We start from the raw sequence: 23,512 nt of genomic DNA on the forward strand, positions 1-23,512 counted from the left end.
GATTTCTACGATCACAAGAAATGCGTAAAATGGCTACCACGCATGCGTGGTTCCAGCAAGGTCAAAAGTCACAGATCTCTGGACTGTACCATTCGATCCTACGAGTGTGAAGCTACCATCATATTCATATTCATATTCACTTTCAAAAGTTGACCTCTAGCTCAATGTGAATATGATGATAGCTTCACACGTTCATCATCAGATTCGAAGTCTTCCGAATGGGTACGAACATGCGTTCGGTAAATCACATATCCTTCATTGGCAGGTTGAAATCATGTGATTGTAATTACTTTCCACTTGATTTGCGTGGATTTGCATGCTTTCTTCTTATTTTTGCCAGAGTATCCAATTTGCACCATGAATTATTGTTGTCATGGACCATAATTTTTACAATCGATTGCGTTGACCCTCCCCGAGCAAGGGAAACTACATACATTGTGATAATTGTGGTCTTGACAACTCTATTTTGTGTAAATTTCACCAGTGTAAGTGTTAAGTAGGGTTTCAAAGATAGCAACACTGCGGGAAATCAAAACACACCCAGCCAAGCCATATTTTATTACATTACTCATACAGGTTTTTTGTACACCCAAATATTGATATTTCATTTTCAAAGATATGGGAAAGGCATACTAAACATCCAAATTAGTTTTTTTATATGACAACAATAATTCATGGTGCAAATTGGATACTCTGGCAAATCCACGCAAATCAAGTGAAAAGTAACTACAATCACATGATTTCAACCTGCCAATGAAGGATTTATGTGATTTGCCGCGACCCGAACGCTTGTTCGTACGATCGTACCCATTCGGAAGACTTCGAATCTGATGATGAACGTGTGAAGCTATCATCATATTCACATTGAGCTAGAGGTCAACTTTTGAAAGTGAATATGAATATGAATATGATGGTAGCTTCACACTCGTTTCGATCCTGACAACTTGTGACATGAAAGTTAACACACAATCACAAAGTACTGTTATTAGTATTACACTGGACGTCTGATATTGGTTTCACATTTATACAGAAACATAATATACCTTCCTGCACTAGCTCATCCGAAAAGGAAAAGGGATAGGAGGGATTTGTGTTGCTCCCAGTGATGTGTGTATGTATGTATGTATGTATGTATGTATGTATGTATGTATGTATGTATGTATGTATGTATGTATGTATGTATGTGTGATGTGTGTATGTATGTATGTATGTATGTATGTATGTATGTATGTATGTATGTATGCATGTAAGTACATATATGTATGTATGTGTGTGTGTGTGTATGTATGTATGTATGTATGTATGTATGTATGTATGTATGTATGTTTATTTGATAGAGGGACTGTGGACTAACAAGTACTGTAGTATTTCAGTCTATAACTTCATAGATCCCCCCCCCCCCTTACAAGTGAAGTAATCCATAAATTTGGACCAACAAACAACGTTGACGAGTGAAAAAATTGGATAATCCCGAAGTTTGAATGGAAAAATAATGGACATATATATTGTGAAGAAACAGATAAATAAAGTTTATTTGCAGCTTTTATTGAACTGTCAAACTGTACAGGGAGTAGGAAGAGATACTACAAAAAATTTCTCAACTACAATTCTGTGTCTGTTTTATTCATAATGATCAGACATAATGACCAATGTGCTGGCTGGGTAATTCATTAGATAATCTGATACAAGAAGTATATTTCATGATTCAAAGTACACTTACAAACACATGCATGCTACTCTAAGTGTCTGCATCAGCAATAGCGCCCTCTCTGACCAAAAGTGGTCAAAATTTGTTGGGTTTCTTGCACATCTCTTGTTGTATACTTGTATTTATAAGTCTTAAGAGTACCCGTAGATATAACCCAACTTTCAGCAGACTTAATGATATTCTTCTTAATGTATGCATACATACTTTACACTTTATACTCAGAATTGATCACTCTTATTGACAACAGCATGATGAGAAATCACTACATGCATTAAAGTATGTTGAATTCTTTTAGAGGGAATAGTGTGAAAATTCACTACTGGTCAGAAAGATGTCAGCAAACTGTACATCCTAGCTAAAGTTAAGAAAGCGTCAGTTTATTTTGTTTTAACTTAAGGCTGCTTGACATTGCTTTAATTGTCGCATACACCTATTCCAAGCTATATACAATATGTTTTTGCTACATTAACATTTATTATTGAGACACTGGCAGTGAAGTTGTTGGTAAATGGATTTGTAAGTATTTTACTTCCACAGCAAAACAAACTGTCTATCAGCTGTATAATGTAACTTCTTCACTTTGAAGGTTTAGCTTCTGTCACAAGCTTTGTGAAATGACGTAACACTTGATGGACATGTTTGTCAGATAAAATCTGCAAGAAAAGATAAACTATGGTAAGTTAATGTTAAATCATAGACCCTACCCCTTCTTGTAGTGTCTACAGTTTGACTGGCAATTTACTGTCCTACAGGTAAATCTTCCCTTAAAATTTGTATTTGTTATGTTGATATAAAACTATTCTGATTGATCATTGTAAGTTCAAAAAATCAGCTTCAGAGTTCAAATATATATGGGATAAGTTTCACTTGTATACAAATGCCATTTTTATGGGTGATTTTTCACTTTTAATAATTCTAATTTTGTTCATGTGATTTCTGATCTCAGCAAAAGGTCAACCATTATTCTGAACGATAACTGAATTAAAAGTTGACTCCGCTTCAAATGTGCCTAGTGATAAAACTTGTTTGTTTTTGTTGCTTTCTAAAAATGACATATCTCTCAAAAACCTTGATGACATTTTCCAATAGTTTACTGTTGCTTATCTGATCTGGATGGAGATAGATAATATGAAGAACATATGATTTCAATTTGAATTTAAAAAATACTTGGAAATACATGTTTGACCTTTTTCTCAAAATCACATTTTTGTAGCCCCTATGGCACTAGCAACTTACAAGAATATCGGTATTTGTTCTTTCACTCGTAAAACACTGACCACAGTAGAATAATATAAAACTATACATTTGATGTACTTATCCTTTAAGTAAAGGTAGCTCCCATTTGTCAAAAACCAGCTTCAGAGTTCCAAATACAGGGATAAATTTTACTAGTAAAAGTTCTTATTGCCATTTACCTTGACCCTTCCTTCAATTCCTATGAATGCAGCAGGGCATCCAATTCTGCACAAAGTCATTGCCTACAATAAAAACAATAGAAATGTTATAACCTGTATGGCCACGAGTTCTGCTGACTTTTGGCAATCAAATGCACATTTCATTTGACTTTTGGGAATCAAACACAAATTTCATTTGGGTTTGTCATCATGAGAAATACTCAGAAGTAAATTGCAGGGAGTGACCAATCTCATGCTACCAGTGCAGTATACATGACCAATCACATGCTACCAGTGCAGTATACATGGCCATTCACATGCTACCAGTGTTGTATACATGGCCAATCACATGCTACCAGTGTTGTATACATGGCCATTCACATGCTACCAGTGCAGTATACATGGCCAATCACATGCTACCAGTGCAGTATACAGGCCAATCACATGCTACCAGTGCAGTATACATGGCCAATCACATGCTACCAGTGCAGTATACATGGCCAATCACATGCTACCAGTGCAGTATACATAGCCAATCACATGCTACCAGTGCAGTATACATGGCCAATCACATGCTACCAGTGCAGTATACATGGCCAATCACATGCTACCAGTGCAGTATACATGACTAATCATATGCTACCAGTGCAGTATACATGGCCAATCACATGCTACCAGTGCAGTATACATGGCCAATCACATGCTACCAGTGCAGTATACATGGCCAATCACACGCTACCAGTGCAGTATACATGGCCAATCACATGCTACCAGTGCAGTATACATGACTAATCACATGCTACCAGTGCAGTATACATGATCAATGTAAAATTGCCATATTGGATTTATTAAGATTTGAATTTGGGTGAGAAAACAATCTGGCTCTAGAAAAATAGCACAAAACGGGTGATCCTATCTATTCAATATGGCTTCACTGACAACATACCACTAATGGGAGAAAGTGGGCTTCAAACATTGGCATACCATTTATTAATATAATAATAAATCTGTTAGCTTTTCAAATGCTTGTAACATAACATTTTCAATGTGATAGATATGATATGATATGATAACAGATTTATATAGTGCCTGGTATCTATTTAAAATGTTCACTGGCGCTTTACAGAGTGTCACTTAAATATGCTCTCTCAAAAAAGTAGGTCTTTAGCCTAGATTTGAAAATTTCAGTACTTGATGCTGAACGAATATGACTTGGAAGATCATTCCACAAGGTAGCAGCGGCATATGAGCAAGAACGATCACCATAGAATCTGAGTCTTGTTCGTGGAGTTTTAAGAGAAACTTTGTCACTTGAGCGGAGAGATCTGGTTGGTTTATTAAGTTCGATGAGTGTAGTGAGGTAGAGTTACATGTAAAAATATTTCATACCAAGCATTACTTAGTTTATAATCTTGGGTATACCTCTGAAATATAGCATGATAAATTCCAAAGATACAGATTTCCCCATCTCCACCACAACTAAGTAAAGCAAGACACTGCTATATAGAGTAAAATACAGTGTTATGTATACTTACAGCTAAATTGATTTTAAAATGGGCAAAAAAATGAGCCTCTAATCCTTGAATAAAAGATTCCATTTCTTCTTCAGTGAAATCATCAGATTCTTGGTCATGGACACTGAAATAAAGAATGATCAACATGATAAGATTGAAATATGATAACCATTGCCACAATAATGCTGAAGAGGCTCCTAACTTTGTTTGATTCCCAGAATACCTCACCCAGTGCACACATCGGCCCTCTTCTAAGCCAGGTTTAATGTTTTTATAATTGTATTTTGGAGTTGTCATAGGATGTAGACTGTGTGAAATGACTTTTCTAGATCCTGTAAGCATATTGGAGAAACACAGCTAAGATAAATTCAGCTTCACCTTTGTTCCCCATTAAGGCAGAATTGGGTTAAAAAACAATTTTATTTTATGAAAATTATAGATGTGTGCCATTTTGAAATCAGACTGTCAAACCTTGAAGACAATCAAAACACACATATACATGCTTGTACATATTTTACACACACACACACACACACACACACACACACACACACACTGGTGTAAATATTAATATAATATACAATGACGAAAATGGGTTATGAAATAAAGCAGCCATTAATAAATGATTGACATGTGCATACATGTAAACTAATTTCTATCATTATGTATGCAGTACATGTATCTTACCTATGCCAGATTATTTTAGCATCTTTTGCTTTGATCGTCATGGTGATAGTATTGAGACCTTTGACCTCTTCTGGAACAGTGTACATCAGCTCCAGTGGAGGAGATCTTACTATCGTCATCTCTGAACCGTCACCATCTGTCAAAGGAGCAGATTCATCATGATTTACTACCAGTATAGACATTAATAAACATTGATTGATAGTTAAAAAAACACTTGGTTTCAACAGCATTAGTACCATTATTTACACTCTTAAATCAATATAGCTAACAGACAGTGGAAAGCACCTAGCTGTAAACAAAGTTCCAATAGATAATCTCAGAAACTCACTCAGAATGTATCATTTTTTGGTACAGTAGTACTTTGTAGCTTTTGTCAAACAACTGTATTACATATCAGTACAAATACACGTCTAAATACCCTTGATGGAAGTTTTTTGAGTGCACATCTTTTTCCATTGTTGTGTGTATCCTTTATAGAATTACAAGTCATAGCTCACTACAAATGCACAAATATCTAGGTAAGTGCTACATTATACTATTTTTTATTTACATATCTTGGTCTACAGTACTGATAAGTGATTCATATTGATGACAAATACCTATATTAGGTCTCAATGGACCAAGAAGTGTTCAGTGGGCAATAAAAAATGGAATTTTCAGCTAACAATCAAATCCCAACAATTGAATACTTTAAAGTTGAATCATTTTACACTGACATTAAAGTTACATGGATTTCTTTTATAGTGCACTCAAACTTTAGTGTATTGGGTTAATTGCCAAGTCTTTTGTAATTAATATAGAAAGACATAATTGATGGAAATAAACCTACAATTAGTTAATCCAGTCCACATAGATACCATCCAGGCTAATTCCATGGGAGGGAAATGCATTACATTGATCTGACAATCAAACTGTACCTGTCAACATGAAATCAATTCATACAAATAAATCTTTGTAGAATCTCAAAATAATTGAATAGTATTTGTGCTAGTAAAGCAAAGTAATAGGTCTTTGATATACAAACAAACTCCACCAAACACAACATTTTGTACACACGTTTACACAGACTGAAAGACACCTTGTAATGGACACTCCACATAGCTGTCACTTACAATTTAGTTGTTGTAAGTGACTGTGATGTGGATCTTCAAAAACAACACATTTTTTAGTCTAGCATTTACACTAAACCGTAAACAACATTCTGTAAATTTTGCAAAGATCATACAAGCTATAATTTCAACCTTTTCCTACTATTATAAATTAACTTTCATGGACTCAGTATAGTACTGGTCATGTGGTCTTTGTCATTTATTTCCATAATGATAATAATATAGTGGCCTGTATTTAAAAGTATTTCAAATGACTATATGATTCTTGTGATTCCCTCCCTACACACTCCGTGTCATCACACCACTGGCATTAGGTATAAAAATTGTGCCAAAAGTAAAAGAAATAATAATGTTGCTTTAACTAAACTTTTGGTAAAAATGATAATGAAGTAATATAATGATATAAAAACAACATATACATGAATCATAATAGGTTCAGTATAAAGTACATGTACTTATCAATGTGTCAATATATCTGTATTACCAAAAATGCATGATGTAGCCCGAATAAAATGGCTTCCAAAAAACTCCCTTCTATATTCTAAATCCTATGTACAACTTTATTCAGGCATCAGATACATACCTTTAACCATGATATGACCTGTCTAGTGACAGCTACTGTACCCTTGACAAGTAAGACTGGTAAGAAAACAAAGTTAGCTTTGCTGGTCTTTCCTACGTCACTTTCCACTGAACTCAGAACACCAGTAAAGACTACTCTTCCTTCTCTGTTTCCATTCTGGGGTTTGCTCTTAACAATAATTTCTACAGCCTCAGCATCATCTAGACAATCAAAAGAGAATCAAAGTCTTGTAGCATTGTATTTTGGCAACTACTAATAGAATTTCTATGCAATCCATACAGAGTTGATCACATAATGCACTGAATGCATACCTGTATATTATTCAATAATTTTACATAAATAAAGTGTTTTGCGAAGGTTTAGAAACCACAGCAAAAGAGGTGGTGATGGTGTTGGTGGTAGTGTGTGTGTGGGGGAGAGGGTCTTCTAAACTTGTAAATATCAATACATTGTACCATAATTTTGGAGGGGAAACTCATTAAAACACTTGGGAATCAGTATATTTTACGGCTTTGCCCATATACATAACAAAAACACTGTAGAAGATGTTATGTTATACACATTTTTGAACACCACAAATTTCAGAAGTGTAAACAAAATGTTATAAATGATACATTTTACATCTAGCACGATAAGTAACAACTACAAGCACAATTATCTTATGGTTGTTTCTGCAGGCCAATACAAGTATAACTTGTCTTATGTTTGTGTGAAGTAAACTATTATTATGGCACAATCTGCATCAAAATATGTATGTGAGTAAATTGCTTGCATAAGATATTGAACATTTAGCATTACCTTCAGTTAAAGCTACACCATGCATCAAATGAAAGGTAGCCTTTTCTCCAAAATCTCCCTGCATATCAACTGCTATACCGTTGTGACTTTCCTAAAGATGGACAATAATTCATTTAGTAACTATGTGACAAAATGACATGTCACATTCTGACCAATTAGAACTAGAAAAAGTTTGAAATCTTGAGGTAAAATGAGTCACAATCACTTTGACCATTTTGGTATAAATAAGTAATAATAATTCCCAGAGTACATCAATGGCTACAGATTCATAATGTTCCAATGGAGGGAAAGGAAATACTATGATAGAACCCTACAAGTGCCACATGAGTGCCAGTCTGGTGTACTTGGGATATTTGCATGTGTGCTTATTGTGATCTGTGGGTATACACTAGTGAAAGTACAGCTGCTAGCACAAGTGCAAATACCCTTGAGTACCCACAATAGTACTCAGGTGGCATGGGGTTGTTATTTTTTATCTGAAACAACAATTTCCAAAAATAATCACACAATTTTGTGTGCAATGAATGCCCGGGCACTTATTTGCATGCAGGTATGCAATGTTTTAGGTATTGCACTGTATTGCAAATGCCAGTAGTATGTGTGTGTACTGGGGTAAGTAATCACTTGTACACATGGACATGATTTCCTAAATGAACACATCATTCTAGTGTTAATACATGTCATCATTTTGTATAGTCCTGAGACAGCAAACAATGACAGCTGAAGATCACATGACCACACATACTTCTATTTCAATGACTAACTTTGGAGTTACTTTTCTGAAAACATCAGTTGAAATATTTACCTATACTTTCAAAATAACTTGTTTTATGGTTTGTGCAAGGAAATAGATGGTAAAAATGAATAGTACTTACAGCTTCCAAGTATGCTGATAACTGTCTGGAGTACTTCTTCAGGTAAGATTTATCATAGGAAAAACAATGTAATGGGGTCATGCTATATACCCTCCATGTCTTCCCTACAAGTTCTGAACAAAATTGGAAAAGAAAAATTTGTAACATGTATGTGAAAGTGTACAAAGGTTGCGAAGATATTCACTCTCAGAATAAAACAATGAAAACAATTGATATTATACAAAGAATTACTTACATAATAACACATACCAGTGAGGGTAATATCACAATTTAGTGCCTACACAAGGGTTGGCACTCTTTCCAAAAATTCTGATGATGCCCAAACTGAAGGTGAGGGCATCATCAAAATTTGGGTAAAGAGTGCTAGCCTGAGGGCAGGCATGAAACTGTGATATTGCCTGAGCACATGTGTTATTAATTTTATTACACCATCCACTCATTCACATGTCTACTTATCATTCATCATCATTCGTAATCGATAGAAATGTTTCCCTTTCATGGTGTATTTTCAAATTGACTTGTAGATAACTATTGAATGTGGACATTACATTATTTATAGGAGCTGGAGTGACTCTGCAACTTATTTGCAATTGTATTTATTTGACTTCTGCAAAAAATAATCTTGTGTGTCTCACTGTAATGGTTTTGTCATCTCAAGTGTGCAACACTAGAAAACATCATTGTTTTGATGTGCAGAATAGATACACACTGGTCAAAAGTCTGCATGCATGGACAATAGTCTATTCAAAGAAGGTCACATGATCAGATTCTGAGCAATGTCAGCTTGTGTAAGAATATTGAGGTGCAATAAAGGTAAATAAAGCAACCAGGCCATATTCCTACATCAGATTGACATGCACTGATCAATCACTTGAAGTAAATTATTAGCTAACCCTGGAATTAACTATTCTTGTTCATTCAATATCAGAGATGTAATTCTCATTACTCAATTCAGCAATAAACTGAGCAACCATAAATATGCAACATGGAATACTTCAATGTGAACTAAATGAACAACAGACAAACAAATTTAAGTTATTCAATACTGCATTGTAATAAAATGCACTCTATAAAAAATGGGAGTATATAATGTAACAAAAAGGAATATTTAATATTTGTACGAAGATAACTTGTGTGTAGGACATTTCAATCTTTCATTAGATAACCACTATACATATACTTACCCTTTATTCTAGATGGAGCAGTTTCTGACTTTGCAGCTGTCCTAGGAATTCTCCTTGTTGTTTTACCTGAAAGTCAAATAATGAATTAGACAGGTATAATTTACAACCACTATTGGGTAAATAATGTAGATGTCCTTCTTTTTTTTTGCTATCAGAACATATCACATTGCACATGTATATCACGTGGGAGATACCAGTTACAAGTCCTGGAATAATATTTTCCTAGGCAGATTATTGCATTTATTTCATTTGCTGATGAATCCAAAATGACTAAAGTGGTGGTGATATTAATCTGTAAAGCCCAGATATGGGTTTGTGAACCAAGCTTGTACGACAGAAGGGCCCAACTTTAGGAGGGCATGTAAGCCATACTAGTACTACTGAGGTAGTCAAGGTTATTATATACCCTGTGTAGTGACAAGGAAACATCACCTTATGGACCAAGGTTGTAACTTATGTAAGGTGGAAGGGTCCAACTTTAGGAGGGCCTGCCTATAAGCCATACTACCGAGGTCCACAAAACCCACATCTGGGTTATAAAGGTTTTATCATATACCCTACGTACGTAGTGGCATGGAAATATCACTTGAATCACATAATCACCTAAATTGCCAGTTTAAATATTTAATTTGGAAAAATGGAAAAATAGTAAAGAAATTAACAAAGACAAATCATTGAGCGAACAGATATCGATAAGCGTTGCACTTGCCAAATTTGGACAAAGTGTGCCGGGCGTGATACAGGAAATTATTGCCTGGGGGTGTTGTATGCAATCTCCATTGAATTGCACTGGCATTGTTACAATGTACAGTATATGATAAAAATATACAAGCTATCTTGAAAAACTCTTTTCGTATCTTTACCTTGATGATCACTTGCTACATGATAAGAGTGTCATGTTTATAAGAATCAGAACATTCAAGATACCATCTCTGTGCTAAGTTTTCATTTATAAACAGAATTATGAATAAAACCCACTTTTAGGGCCTCCAAATTTTGCACCTAGATGTAACAAGATTGGTACATGTAATGAGAAGACCCTGCAGTACAAGATTGTTTTCACTTGAATGTTTATGGGCCAGAATAAAAAAGTATTATCTTCCTGTTTATGAACTGAAATTTAGATAGTTATTATGACATCAAAGTACATGTACACAGGAAATACAATAGTAAACAGCTTACAATGTAGCACCATTAGACACACACACACGTACATACGTACGTACGTACGTACGTACGTACGTACGTACGACTAAACTCAAATATGGAAAAGTATTCATGAGTCAGACTATTGTACGTACGTACGTACGTACGTACATACAATAGTCTGATTCATGAATACTTTTCCATATTTGAGTTTAGTAGTGATGTAAGCATTGATATCCAAAGACAACTGAATTTCAGTAATAAACATAGAAGAAAATAAGCTTGTAATTTGTATGAATAGTAACAATGAACCACTCTTTAAATTATCAATAACAATCTTGGATACTTACATGTTAGTCTTCTTGATCTAGGTGTTTTTGTGTACGGTGTGTGACGTCTTCCAAGCCAAGGTGTTGACCGATTTACTTGCTGTTGGCCCAGATAATGCACATTTGCTGTTGTTTGAGGAGTGACTTGGGATACAGTGATAGGTGACCTAGCTGAGGCCATATCGGACTGCTTTAAAAAAAGATTAAATAAACATAATCATAGATTTGACTTGTCTTGTTTTCTATTACATGTTACATGTAGAAAACATGTTACATGGCTATTCAAGTAGTCATTACAGTCCATCATGCATTACAGCATTCGAATTTGGCTATTTGACATTAAATAATGACTAAAAAGCACCCATGTCTGGTACTAATTTCAATATTTGTATACTCACTGCATGGCAATGAGTTCCATGTTGGGATACTCTGTGGGTCCAATGAATTAGTAACAGTCCTTGCTTGAGTTGATGATGTTGTAATTAAGAATTTGTGGTAAGGTTCACCGTTGGTATGTTCATCTTGAAGGAGGTGTTAAATTTTCGATGGGGTATTTCATGTGGTGAGTCAAATTTTTTGTTGTACATTTATATCCTGAAGACTTATGGCAATGTATATATGGTTTTCAAGTGATATTTTCGACCGTACATATATAATAACGTCAAGAATGGCTACTGTAGACAAGACATCTTCAAAGCAGAGCCTCATAACAATTTTGTAAATGGACGGGTGTTAGTCTGTTACTGTCACTGTTACAAACTGTACATACAGTTTGTAACTCCAGGTGACTCACTCAAAATTGATTTTACTATTTAGAAATTTTAAGGAGAATGCTGAATAGATTGTGATAACATCGCATGCATACTGACATTACTGTTACTGAGTTGTTTTTATGACTTACTCAGGACATGGACTAGTAAGTAGTAACACTCACACTGTGTACAGTGTACTGTGTAGCACTCGGAGTGAGTCAAAATTCGTAAAATCATAGGCAGGCATGTCAAAACTGTTACACTGAGCAAAATCGTATTTATCGAGGTTGAATATTTGGTAATAACAACGAAACTTACCTTCCACTAAAAAGCCGCAGATAAGTGGATGTCACGACATATTTTTCTTCCGATAACAACAAATCCCGTAAACGATTTAAAACATTTTCGTTTTTGAAAAGAGCGCCCTCCAATCCCAGTGTGCAGTTCGACTGTCATCCTCGTACGCGCCGATAATTTACAACACACTTACTTTTGTGACACATAACTTATTTATACTAACTTTGCATATTTTGTTATAGGTAAAATTATAATATAATAAGATTTCGTATTTTATTTTGATACATAAGATATTTACTTTTGATATTTGTGATAATGCTACTATTTTTTTCGGACGTATGAAAGAGCAGCGAGATTTTCAAGATGGCGACGCCCTTGAAAACCGTATCTTTACCAGGAACAAATTCCTGTCGTATCACGAAATGGAAGGTCAAACCTGGATCACCTATCAACCAAGGGACTATTCTTGCCCTTTACAAACCCATGAATCCCGAAAATGGTGACAACAAGCCCGAGGAGAAGTTGAAATTGAAGTCAAATGAGGCGGGAACAGTCAGTGAGCTTGTCGTCAGAGAAGGTCAAGTGGCAACCCCTGGGTAGGTTTTCAAACAAATAACCCAATTTTACTCGTAAAAGCTTCCATTTGGGCGATGTAAACGTGTATCTTGCATTCCGAAGGATGCAATACTTGGCAAATCTTTTGTAAATCTCATCGAAAAGTGTGTCAATATGTAGGTCGTGACCCCTGACCTTTGTGCGATATAATGACTGTTTACAAACAATTTTTCCAGGTCCTGTTTATTGCGATTTGAAGGTTGTACACATCCAACTGTTATGAAAGACATGTGCGCCGAGTGTGGAGCAGATCTTAGAGCGTAAGTGACATTTATATGCCTTGTTTTCATTGGTTACAAGTTCATCTGATTAGCATGTGTAACATTACATAATGTTATTGATAATATGCCAACAGAATCATGTCTAGATATGTATGTATGTAGGTCATAAAAGTTGACTGGTTTCTTTATAAATCTGTTCGAAAACAGTCATCGATTCTAACACATCAAAGTCAGAAGAAAAAACATGAGTGCGTTTTTGTGGATTCTTTATGAGATGAATATGAAAAACACATATTACCATACTATACAGGATCTTCAACTGTATGGGATCTTCATTTTCTTTGCCTGATGACTTCTTGCACTTGCTGGATGTGATACCTGTAAGGTGACATGTTCATTCTCTTTATCCCAGCTTGTTGTAATACTGCTTGTCTCAATCATGAGAATGGTGAAGTACACTTTGTCTCAGTGCATTTTATACATTCAGGATTTATTCAGATAGATTTGATTCTGTGACACCGTTTACAGTGAATTGATGTAAACATCTAGGCAGCAATACTTGTAACTTTATTTCTCTGATAAGTACATTGTATGCCATATGCTAGTATGCATTTAATAAAGCCAACCAGATTTGATTGTGAGCGCACTTACATTGTTGCTGTTCAGTGTTTGTCATGCCTTCATCATACCCTAGAAACTCATTTATCTATTGTCAATGTTGAAATGCGATCACTCGACCATTATCTGGAGTGTCAATTCATTCCCATCCTTCACTTCATATTGTGTTTGTGTTCATTATAGCAGTAAATAACATTTGCATAAGTTTTGACTTGTCACCCCACCCCCACTTTTCATGTGTGTGTTCAGTATACAATCACCATTGCCTTCTTTGTTTGATTGATTTCAGAATTGAAGGACAACCTGGTGAACGAATTGAAGCCACATCTGCATCAGTTTCTATGATTCACAATATACCTGAATTACAAGTCAGTCATGAGGTATGTTACAACAGCTGTCATGTAACCATACAGTGTTGATATGTTGTCATGTACATGTAACCATACTGACAATGTTGATATGCTGTCATGTAACCATACCGACAATGTTGATATGTTGTCATGTAACCATACCAATAATGTTGATATGTTGCCATGTAACCATACCAACAATGTTGATATGCTGTCATGTAACTGTAACAACAATGTTGATATGTACATGTAACCATACCAACAATGTTGATATGCTGTCATGTAACCATACCAATAATGTTGATATGCTGTCATGTAACTGTAACAACAATGTTGATATGTTACCATGTAAGAATAACATTAATGTTGATATCTTGATAACAACAATGACTGTTTTGATCTGCCTTGCATTGGCTCTAAGTCTTTTTTTTTGTCATTACTGATTTCCCCTGTTTATAAAATGAAATGTTCATTTTAGATCAATTTACTTTTGTTATCTAATGGGCATTGCACTGTATGACGCTACCACATTCTGAATGCCTCCAACTAGCTACAGTTGAAGTAGTCATCAAGCCTCAGACATTGAAATCAGTCAGTGAAAGAATACATGTTACAATACAAAGTAATAAACAGAGGATTGTACATGGTAGTTGGTATCTCAATGTAATACACAACATGGAAGTTGGGGTCTCAATGTAATACACAGAATATGGGAGTTGGGGTCTCGGAAGATTGTACATGGGAGTTGGAGTCTCAGTGTGATAAACAGAACATGGGTTTGGGGTCTCAATGATTTTAGTTGATTTGATTTCTCTTTTCATTGATTCTTTGCAGGAAGCTGTCAAACTTGCCAAAGCAGATGAACAGAGATTACTGAAGAATAGGAAATTGGTGTGTATTGTTGACTTGGACCAAACTATCATCCATACCACTATGGATAATGTACCACAAAATATGAAGGTATTGTATACTGGAATTATTTAATCAATATATCCCACATGAAAAGACTGTCAAACCACACAAATATTAGAAACTGTAATAGTCTACACAAGATTCAATTCTACAGGTTTCTGAATATGCCAGTGGTGATTGCCCTGTTCAGCATTAGATCAGCAAATTTTTGTCAAATTACTAAAACAGTAGAAAAGAGTTTACAAGTGTTTTACGAGTGATTTACAGGGTAACAAATCTATAACTCTGATAGATCACCTTCTTTTAGTTAGCAACAGTTTTGAGACATCAATTGATTGGTTATATAATTGAAGCTCACAACTGATTAATGTTTGTACTCTGTCTTTAGGATGTACATCACTTCCAGTTATGGGCAGGTCCACAGTATCCATGGTTTCACACCAGACTCAGACCCAAATGTAAAGAGTTCCTGGAGAAGATAGCCAAACTTTATGAATTACACATCTTTACATTTGGTGCTCGTTTGTATGCTCATACAATAGCAGAGTGTATTGACCCAGAAAGAAAGTTGTTCTCATACAGGATAGTCTCCAGAGATGAATGTTTTGATTCAAACTCAAAGACCGCAAATCTTAAGTGAGATGCTTTCTTAAATTATTTTTTAAAAGTTAATTTGAAGTCATAAAATGATATGTTTGGTAGTCTCTGTGCTACCATTGCCTTGGGGTGCTGGCACTACAGATTTATCACACTACTTAACATGAACTTGTAAAGCTAAATCTACTTCTCATGTTTACTTGCCAATCTTTCTGTAAAGTTAATTATTTGGTGGTGGTGGTGGTGGTGGTGGTGATGGGGGGGGGGGGGGTTACATTGCCTAATTGGTCAACCATTTTAACCACACAATTCTTGTAGCATTTAAATCTATGATGGTTATGATACAAGTGTTACAGTAATACATTTTCCAATAGCGTTCATTTGAAAGAAAGCATTGTGCACTAAGCTATGACTATGTACACACAAAACAAAATAAGATATAATAAATAAATTGTATACCAAACTGCTTTATTCACAGATCTATCTTCCCCTGTGGTGACAATATGGTTTGTATCATAGATGACAGAGAAGATGTGTGGAACTATGCTCCCAACATGATTCATGTTAAACCATACCATTACTTTGAAGGAACAGGAGATATTAACTCTCCACCAGGTTTGCCTAAAAAATATGGTGAACAAACAGACACTGATAATGACATCTCGGACAATAATAATGTGAAGACCTCAGTTACTGCTATGGAGAGTAGTGACCAGTCAACAGATACTAATAATGGCAGTAAAGGTGGGGACGAGTCAGAAGCCGTCAGTGCTGACAAAACCTCTGTAGAGGATAATAATGAATCAAAGAATACACAATCTCAAGGTAAAGACATGGATTCTAAGAATGGGGATACAGGAAAGGGAGAAAGAGATCATGATGATGATAGAAAGGGAAAAGATGAAACAGTTACCGATGTTGCAAAGCCAAACAGTGAAACTGTGACAGACAATTCAAGTGACCCTAAGAACTCAGCGCAGACACATAAGAATGGTGTTACTGCTAACAAAGATAAAAAAGAGAACTCTGGTAAAGAAACAGAAAAAGAAGAGGAGAAGTTAATTGAGTACAAAGATGATGATGATTACTTATATTACTTAGAAGACATCTTAGCGCGTATTCACCAGAAGTTCTACAAAATGTATGACCACATAAAGGCAAAACAAAAAGACTCAGACCAAGTGGATTTGCCTGATTTGAAGGTCATAGTAGACACTATGAAGAAGAAAGTGTTACGTGGAACAAATATCCTCTTCAGCGGGGTTTTCCCAACAAATATGCCACCAGAGAAAAGTAGAGCCTGGAAAGTTGCTCAAGCCCTTGGAGCGAATGTCCAGACCACCTTTGTTGCCAGATCTAAGGACAAGAAAAACATAGCCAATGCCACAACACATGTCGTAGCTGCCAAAGCAGGAACAGCCAAGGTCACTCAGGCACACTTGTCAAAGGGAGCACACATCATCACACCAGACTGGCTATGGTGTTGCCATGAAAGATTGGAACGTGTAGATGAGAGACTGTTCAAACTTCACATCTCCAAAAGCACTAGCTCATCAAGTAGTCGGAGTGCAAGTCCTGCGATACGAACATCAGATGCCACAACTGAGAAACCTCTGCCTCCAGAGCCTCCATCTCTTCCAGTTTATGATCCAGTCACAGGGAAAAGAATCAGGAAAGATGCAAATCTTCCCAGCATTCCAGGTAGCCATACAAAGGGAAAACATCAAGGATCTCAGGCAAAGCGCACCCAAGAGGATAATTCTCAAGACAAGGATATGTTTCAGAGGATGTATGCCAGACAACCAAGCATTTCTGAGACAGTGAATCCTCTCTACAGTTTCTCAACAGAAGAACTGGAAGACATGGACAAAGAAGTTGAAGATATCTTTGGAGATAGTGACAGTGAAAAAGAACGTGAGTCCGATTCAACACCAAGCAGTAGTTCCGAGACATTAGGAAGTACAACAAAACTGCCATCTTCATCAAGTGATGATAGTCTAACAGGAGAAAATCCAAGAGGATGGAAGAAGAGGAAACGACGCCCTACAGATGATGATGAGGAAGAAGGTCTCAGAGATATGAAAGTGAGGAGAGAACAGAGAGACAGTAGCTCAAGTGCTGGTTTAAGTGAAGAAGACTTAAGTAGTGATGAGGACAAAATGGCAGCAGCCATCGACGATCTCCTTACTTACAGTAAAAAGTTGTAGAATACAAACTTTGGCCATTCCTCCCTACAAGTTTATTTTGTGATAAAATAGATAAAATAATGAAGAATAGTGTATACATATATCTTTAGTTTTCATGGATTAGTACTGCCTTGTGTCAGGAGTACATACATGTATTTATTTGAGACTTAACATGTTTTGTTATTTTCAGTTGCATGTAATGTTGCATATGTTCTAGTTTAGCTAGTATGAGTGCATATAAGATGCAGTTTTATTCAAGACACTGGTGGACTAGACAGACCGATATAAGAATACCATCCCACACTGTTATGTTGTCAATCTATGTATTATGCATGTAGTGAGTCACTCTGTACTTTCACACTGCACCGACTTTTAACTGTCTTGCCAGTTCTCCATCTTAAACTGTCCTACCAGTTCTCCATCTTAAACTGTCCTACCAATTCTCCATCTGAAACTGTCCTACCAATTCTCCATCTTAAACTGTCCTACCAATTCTCCATCTTAAACTGTCCTACCAGTTCTCCATCTTAAACTGTCCTACCAATTCTCCATCTTAAACTGTCCTACCAGTTCTCCATCTTAAACTGTCCTACCAGTTCTCCATCTTAAACTGTCCTACCAATTCTCCATCTTAAACTGTCCTACCAGTTCTCCATCTTAAACTGTCCTACCAATTCTCCATCTTAAACTGTCCTACCAATTCTCCATCTTAAACTGTCCTACCAGTTCTCCATCTTAAACTTTCCTACCAGTTCTCCATCTTAAACTGTCCTACCAATTCTCCATCTGAAACTGTCCTACCAGTTCTCCATCTTAAACTGTCCTACCAATTATCCATCTTAAACTGTCCTACCAGTTCTCCATCTGAAACTGTCCTACCAATTCTCCATCTTAAACTGTCCTAGCAATTCTCCATCTTAAACTGTCCTACCAGTTCTCCATCTTAAACTGTCCTACCAATTCTCCATCTTAAACTGTCCTACCAGTTCTCCATCTTAAACTGTCCTACCAGTTCTCCATCTTAAACTGTCCTACCAATTCTCCATCTTAAACTGTCCTACCAGTTCTCCATCTTAAACTGTCCTACCAATTCTCCATCTTAAACTGTCCTACCAATTCTCCATCTTAAACTGTCCTACCAGTTCTCCATCTTAAACTTTCCTACCAGTTCTCCATCTTAAACTGTCCTACCAATTCTCCATCTGAAACTGTCCTACCAGTTCTCCATCTTAAACTGTCCTACCAATTCTCCATCTTAAACTGTCCTACCAGTTCTCCATCTTAAACTGTCCTACCAATTCTCCATCTTAAACTGTCCTACCAGTTCTCCATCTTAAACTGTCCTACCAGTTCTCCATCTTAAACTGTCCTACCAATTCTCCATCTTAAACTGTCCTACCAGTTCTCCATCTTAAACTGTCCTACCAGTTCTCCATCTTAAACTGCCCTACCAATTCTCCATCTTGCATGTAAACTGTCCTGCCAGTTCTCCTTCAAGATAACTGTTCCTTTCTTGAGGATCACCCAAGTACTGGATGAAAATTTATGTATTACATTTATTATTTTTGTTCATTTTCTGTAGCCTGTATGATAAAGTTGTTTTTGTTTTAACATTTTGATATTCAGGATATTGCTCCAGAACAAATTTTATAACCCAGTAAATCGTCACAGAATTTATAAATTCATTATGTGACAATTGAAATGGTATCACAAATGTGTACAGTATTAATTTGTGTAATTTTGTGCAATTGCACTGAAGAAATCATGACATGTACATTCCAATAAAGTTGTAATTGTAGAGTTATTATCTCGCCCCTTTCACAGTTCACCCTGTCTGTATATTTGTTTTTTTTGATAAATTTAGAAGTAAGGTATACAGTATTTCTATGGTATTTCAGTAGCATGTTATTAAATACATGTAGCTTGTATAAATCATCATCTGTGTGCAATTGTTTATTCTTGTTTACAAATACAGCTGTTGTAGAATTTTGCATTTGCTTCTATCTTGACAATAGTTTGTCAGTGGAAGGAATGTGTACATTTCTATGATGGGCTAATGATGGTTTGTCAGTGGAAGGCATGTGTACATTTGTATGCTGAATGGTTTGTCAGTGGAAGGCATGTGTACATTTGTATGCTGAATGGTTTGTCAGTGGAAGGCATGTGTACATTTCTATGATAGAGGTTAATGCAACAAATCTGTTGCTTAGGGATGATCGCACAATGTCACACAGGCTCAATAAGCGAACATCGTTTATTATGGGGGGGGGGGGGTCCTGGGGTCAATGTGATTGCTGAATTTCATTTTCGCATGCCTAACCAAATTTTGACAGAAAACTTCCACTCTTTCAATGATAACAGCTTTTGTATTTACTACTGAGAGGTTGACAAGGTGATAAAAATTATAATGTGAGATATGATGCTGGGTTTCTGGTAGTATTTTAATGGGTTTACAATCATGTTTTTATATTACATCACTTCTAGTGGTGTGACCGATACAGTTTTCATCATAGTTTACATCATACATGAATGTTAGATGTCGCATTTGTGAACATTCGTTTCAGTGGAGGGGAGGGGGTTTTGACCTAAACGAATGATGTTTGTTTAGCTTGTGTGACATTGTCATTTTGTGATCGTCCCTTATCTGTCTACAATACATCAGTTCCGAAAAAATGATATATTTTATCACATTTGGTACACACAAAACAAATATGGCAATGCTGTGTAAATTGATAAGATATAGACTAGACTTGCCAGCACTGTTGAAGAAATTGTCAATACAAACACCCATTACAGGTCAATTGTCAAGAGATGAACAAATGATATAAATAAGTTCTCCAGTCAAGTCCAGTGGCTGAAATCGGTAATACTAGCAACTTCATCATAAAGCCAGTAATCTGTTAGTCCTAAAAAAAGTATCCGGCTCACATTTCTCAAAGTGAAAGTACAACACTAATACACTGGGTGCAGTAAAAAGACAGTGTGTATGTGTCCTCTGACAGCAGGGATATACATTTTGATACAAGTCAAACAATGAAAATATAGCATTATATGTCATATCTATGGTATGTTTCCAGTTCAGTGTTTGTGAAATAGTATTGATGAAATAAACTCCCCAACTTTACACTGCAACAATTTCCACTTTCTGCACATCACACTTCAATGCCAATGCCAGACTAGCATCACATTTTAGTATGAAAAATAGTTTGGGAGGGCGAGCTATAGAAAAAGTTGGTCCTCAAAAAAAGGAATAGTGTCTGATAATCCTTATAGCTCCACTGATAAGATAACTGCAATTCAAGACTACTGGATTCAAATATCAATGTAACAACCAAAGTATGATAACTTTGCAGTTTTGCTGGCATTTTTCCTCTAAATAATACAGCTTTGAATTTTTCACTATTGTATTCATACCAATAGTACACTTTGTTAGTTACAGCTCAAGTTTTCAGTCACAGAAATCCACAAAAACCCTACATTTACCAAAATTAGTGTCTGTGCTGTTCTATCTCACAGTAGGTGGAAGACCAGCAATGCATTGGAAATCATGTTTCACAGCTTAAATTTTCAGGCAGGCACAACAAATCAACTATACATTTGCAGGTAATGTTTCTCATATGATACAAATTGGTACAAGAACAGTGGTTTTTATGGTCTTACATGTAACTTGACAGCTCTGAATTTCAAAACACCATATGATCTAATAATAGGGGAAGGATACCTCTTGGATCATACACTTATCACAGCTTTCAAAACATACAAATAATATGACACAGTCTTACTGTCTAAAATCAAAATAATGCAAAATATTTTATTGTGTGGATTAGCTATTCACTATCTGTACACACAAAATAGAAATTTACTGAAACACAACACCTTTGTCTAGTTTGTACAGATTAGTACAATGTGAATCTGATGCTAGCATGATATTCAATAACATCTGAGTGTACATCTAGAATGTCAACAAACTAGAATTGTTACTTTTTCCCACTCCTTTCTTCATTGTCCACATAGTTGTATTTGATGGCAATACTCGGAACATTAGCGGTGAACTAATGATATCAGTTAACATCAATGGACATTTCAGAGTTCACAACTACAAACAGAAACTCAAATCAAACAGGTGTTCCTTCATTTATCGTGTTTCCCTTTTGTTCATGCAAATTGACATCCTGTTCAAGTTGTTCTTCACTGGCATTAACTTGTTCTTCATCTAGGTAGGAGAAATGGGTACACCTCCTTCCAGTCACTGGATCTATTGTACGGCCAATTTTGTACACTATATTTTCAAGGATATGATTAACTTCATGAGCTCTTGGGACCGGCAATTCTTTGATCAGTACAATATCTCCAGATTCTGTTTCTTCTTTAGGATCATGGACAAGAAGTTCTTTTGGAGTCTTGTAATACTGTGAAAGAATGAGATGTGTTATCTATCAACACACTAAATAACTACCATGACCAGTTCCATGCCTAAATGAGGAAGGTGAGAGGGAAGTGATGGATTTCTCATGCATGAATCTGATGACAGAAATTGTAACTACATACTAGTATAGAGTATAGATATCACAAAGTAATTAGGTGAAACTCTGAATTTTCGGGGATTTGGGTTTAAAAGATAGATGTATAGATAGGTTCATAGGTATGTATGTACATACATTCACATAGACGTACGTACGTATGTACGTACGTACGTACGTACATACATACATACATACATACATACATACATACATACATACATACATACATACATACATACATACATACATACATCCTTACATACATACATACATACATACATACATACATACATACATACATACATACATACATACATACATACATACATACATACATCCTTACATACATACATACATACATACATACATACATACATACATACATACATACATACATACATACATACATACATACATACATACATACATACATACATACATACATACATACATACATACATACATACATACATACATACATACATACAAAAACAAATTGGTTGTAAATGCAGTATTAATAGCTACTTATACTTGCTTGATGATTGGAACGTCATTAAATTCAAGAACAACCATTACTTAATACACCTTGGTAAACGTAATATTGGTAAAACTCGATACATTCCACTGGTAATATTATTTAAATGTATCATCCCATACTGCCCCCATAGTACATATGTAAGCCTATACATTTGTAGGTGGTGATATTGTAAATAGCACAGGAACTCGAATCAATCTGTATGATTTTTTTATATTGTAATTTGTATAGTAAATAAGTGCCTGTGGTAAATAGCATTGAAATTTGAAATGATCTGATTCACCAAACTACAGTCTCCAACTAAGTTAAAGCACACATGGCTGAAATGATCGAAAACATACCCTCAAAACAAATTCATCCAGTTCCAAATGTGAAACTCTGACATTTGCTGTTTGCTTTGCTGTCTTCCCGAATACTTGTCCTAAAAGAAGCCGTACAGCTTGTGGAACCTGACGGGCCATGATCGAGTGAAACGCAGTAAATTCACGAATCCCACTGCACTGCAATCACATCCAAGCAGCAAGCTCATGTGCTTCAAAGGTGAAAGTTCATTACGCGTGCGCAATACACACCAATCAG

The 23,512-nt window shown here is 35.7% G+C and overlaps 3 protein-coding genes across 4 annotated transcripts; 1 reads left to right on the plus strand and 2 right to left on the minus strand.

Moving 5' to 3' along the window:
• Window positions 1–1,544: 1,544 nt before the first annotated feature.
• Window positions 1,545–12,522, minus strand: LOC144437801 (centromere protein L-like). Of its 2 annotated transcripts, none has more exons than XM_078126824.1 (11): window positions 12,398–12,522; window positions 11,349–11,517; window positions 9,853–9,918; window positions 8,669–8,781; window positions 7,794–7,884; window positions 6,996–7,195; window positions 6,133–6,220; window positions 5,304–5,439; window positions 4,638–4,740; window positions 3,124–3,186; window positions 1,545–2,361 (listed from the first exon to the last, which is right to left on the minus strand). In XM_078126824.1, the coding sequence occupies exons 2-11, from the start codon at window positions 11,506–11,508 to the stop codon at window positions 2,284–2,286; spliced, it is 1,098 nt and encodes a 365-aa protein (XP_077982950.1). In that variant the 5' UTR covers window positions 11,509–11,517; window positions 12,398–12,522; the 3' UTR covers window positions 1,545–2,283. The 2 variants fall into 2 exon arrangements, with proteins under 2 accessions (XP_077982950.1, XP_077982951.1); XM_078126825.1 differs by having other exon boundaries at window positions 11,349–11,514; window positions 12,398–12,504.
• A 217-nt stretch (window positions 12,523–12,739) lies between these two features.
• On the plus strand, window positions 12,740–17,896 carry LOC144438220 (RNA polymerase II subunit A C-terminal domain phosphatase-like). The gene is made up of 6 exons (XM_078127260.1): window positions 12,740–12,972; window positions 13,168–13,251; window positions 14,120–14,210; window positions 15,015–15,140; window positions 15,481–15,728; window positions 16,168–17,896. Exons 1-6 carry the CDS (start codon window positions 12,740–12,742, stop codon window positions 17,894–17,896), a joined length of 2,511 nt encoding a protein of 836 aa, XP_077983386.1.
• A 3,770-nt stretch (window positions 17,897–21,666) lies between these two features.
• Window positions 21,667–23,457, minus strand: LOC144438203 (small ribosomal subunit protein uS17m-like). The gene is made up of 2 exons (XM_078127246.1): window positions 23,275–23,457; window positions 21,667–22,284 (listed from the first exon to the last, which is right to left on the minus strand). Exons 1-2 carry the CDS (start codon window positions 23,392–23,394, stop codon window positions 21,991–21,993), a joined length of 414 nt encoding a protein of 137 aa, XP_077983372.1. The 5' UTR covers window positions 23,395–23,457; the 3' UTR covers window positions 21,667–21,990.
• Between the last annotated feature and the right edge of the window lie 55 nt (window positions 23,458–23,512).

This window comes from Glandiceps talaboti, chromosome 7 (genome assembly GCF_964340395.1).
Source record: "Glandiceps talaboti chromosome 7, keGlaTala1.1, whole genome shotgun sequence".
NCBI classification, from domain to species: domain Eukaryota; kingdom Metazoa; phylum Hemichordata; class Enteropneusta; family Spengelidae; genus Glandiceps; species Glandiceps talaboti.

Excerpts from the sequence above, each read along its gene's own strand:
- LOC144437801 (XM_078126824.1), bottom strand. The coding sequence starts at position 11,508 with ATGGCCTCAGCTAGGTCACCTATCACTGTATCCCAAGTCACTCCTCAA. Across the intron at positions 9,919-11,348 it reads TAGATCAAGAAGACTAACAT|GTAAAACAACAAGGAGAATT; the intron begins GTAAGTATCCAA and ends TTTGACTTTCAG. Across the intron at positions 5,440-6,132 it reads GTGGACTGGATTAACTAATT|ATGGTGACGGTTCAGAGATG; the intron begins GTAGGTTTATTT and ends CTCCTTTGACAG.
- LOC144438220 (XM_078127260.1), top strand. The coding sequence starts at position 12,740 with ATGGCGACGCCCTTGAAAACCGTATCTTTACCAGGAACAAATTCCTGT. Across the intron at positions 13,252-14,119 it reads TGTGGAGCAGATCTTAGAGC|AATTGAAGGACAACCTGGTG; the intron begins GTAAGTGACATT and ends GATTGATTTCAG. Across the intron at positions 15,141-15,480 it reads ATGTACCACAAAATATGAAG|GATGTACATCACTTCCAGTT; the intron begins GTATTGTATACT and ends CTCTGTCTTTAG.
- LOC144438203 (XM_078127246.1), bottom strand. The coding sequence starts at position 23,394 with ATGGCCCGTCAGGTTCCACAAGCTGTACGGCTTCTTTTAGGACAAGTA. Across the intron at positions 22,285-23,274 it reads TGGATGAATTTGTTTTGAGG|TATTACAAGACTCCAAAAGA; the intron begins GTATGTTTTCGA and ends ATTCTTTCACAG.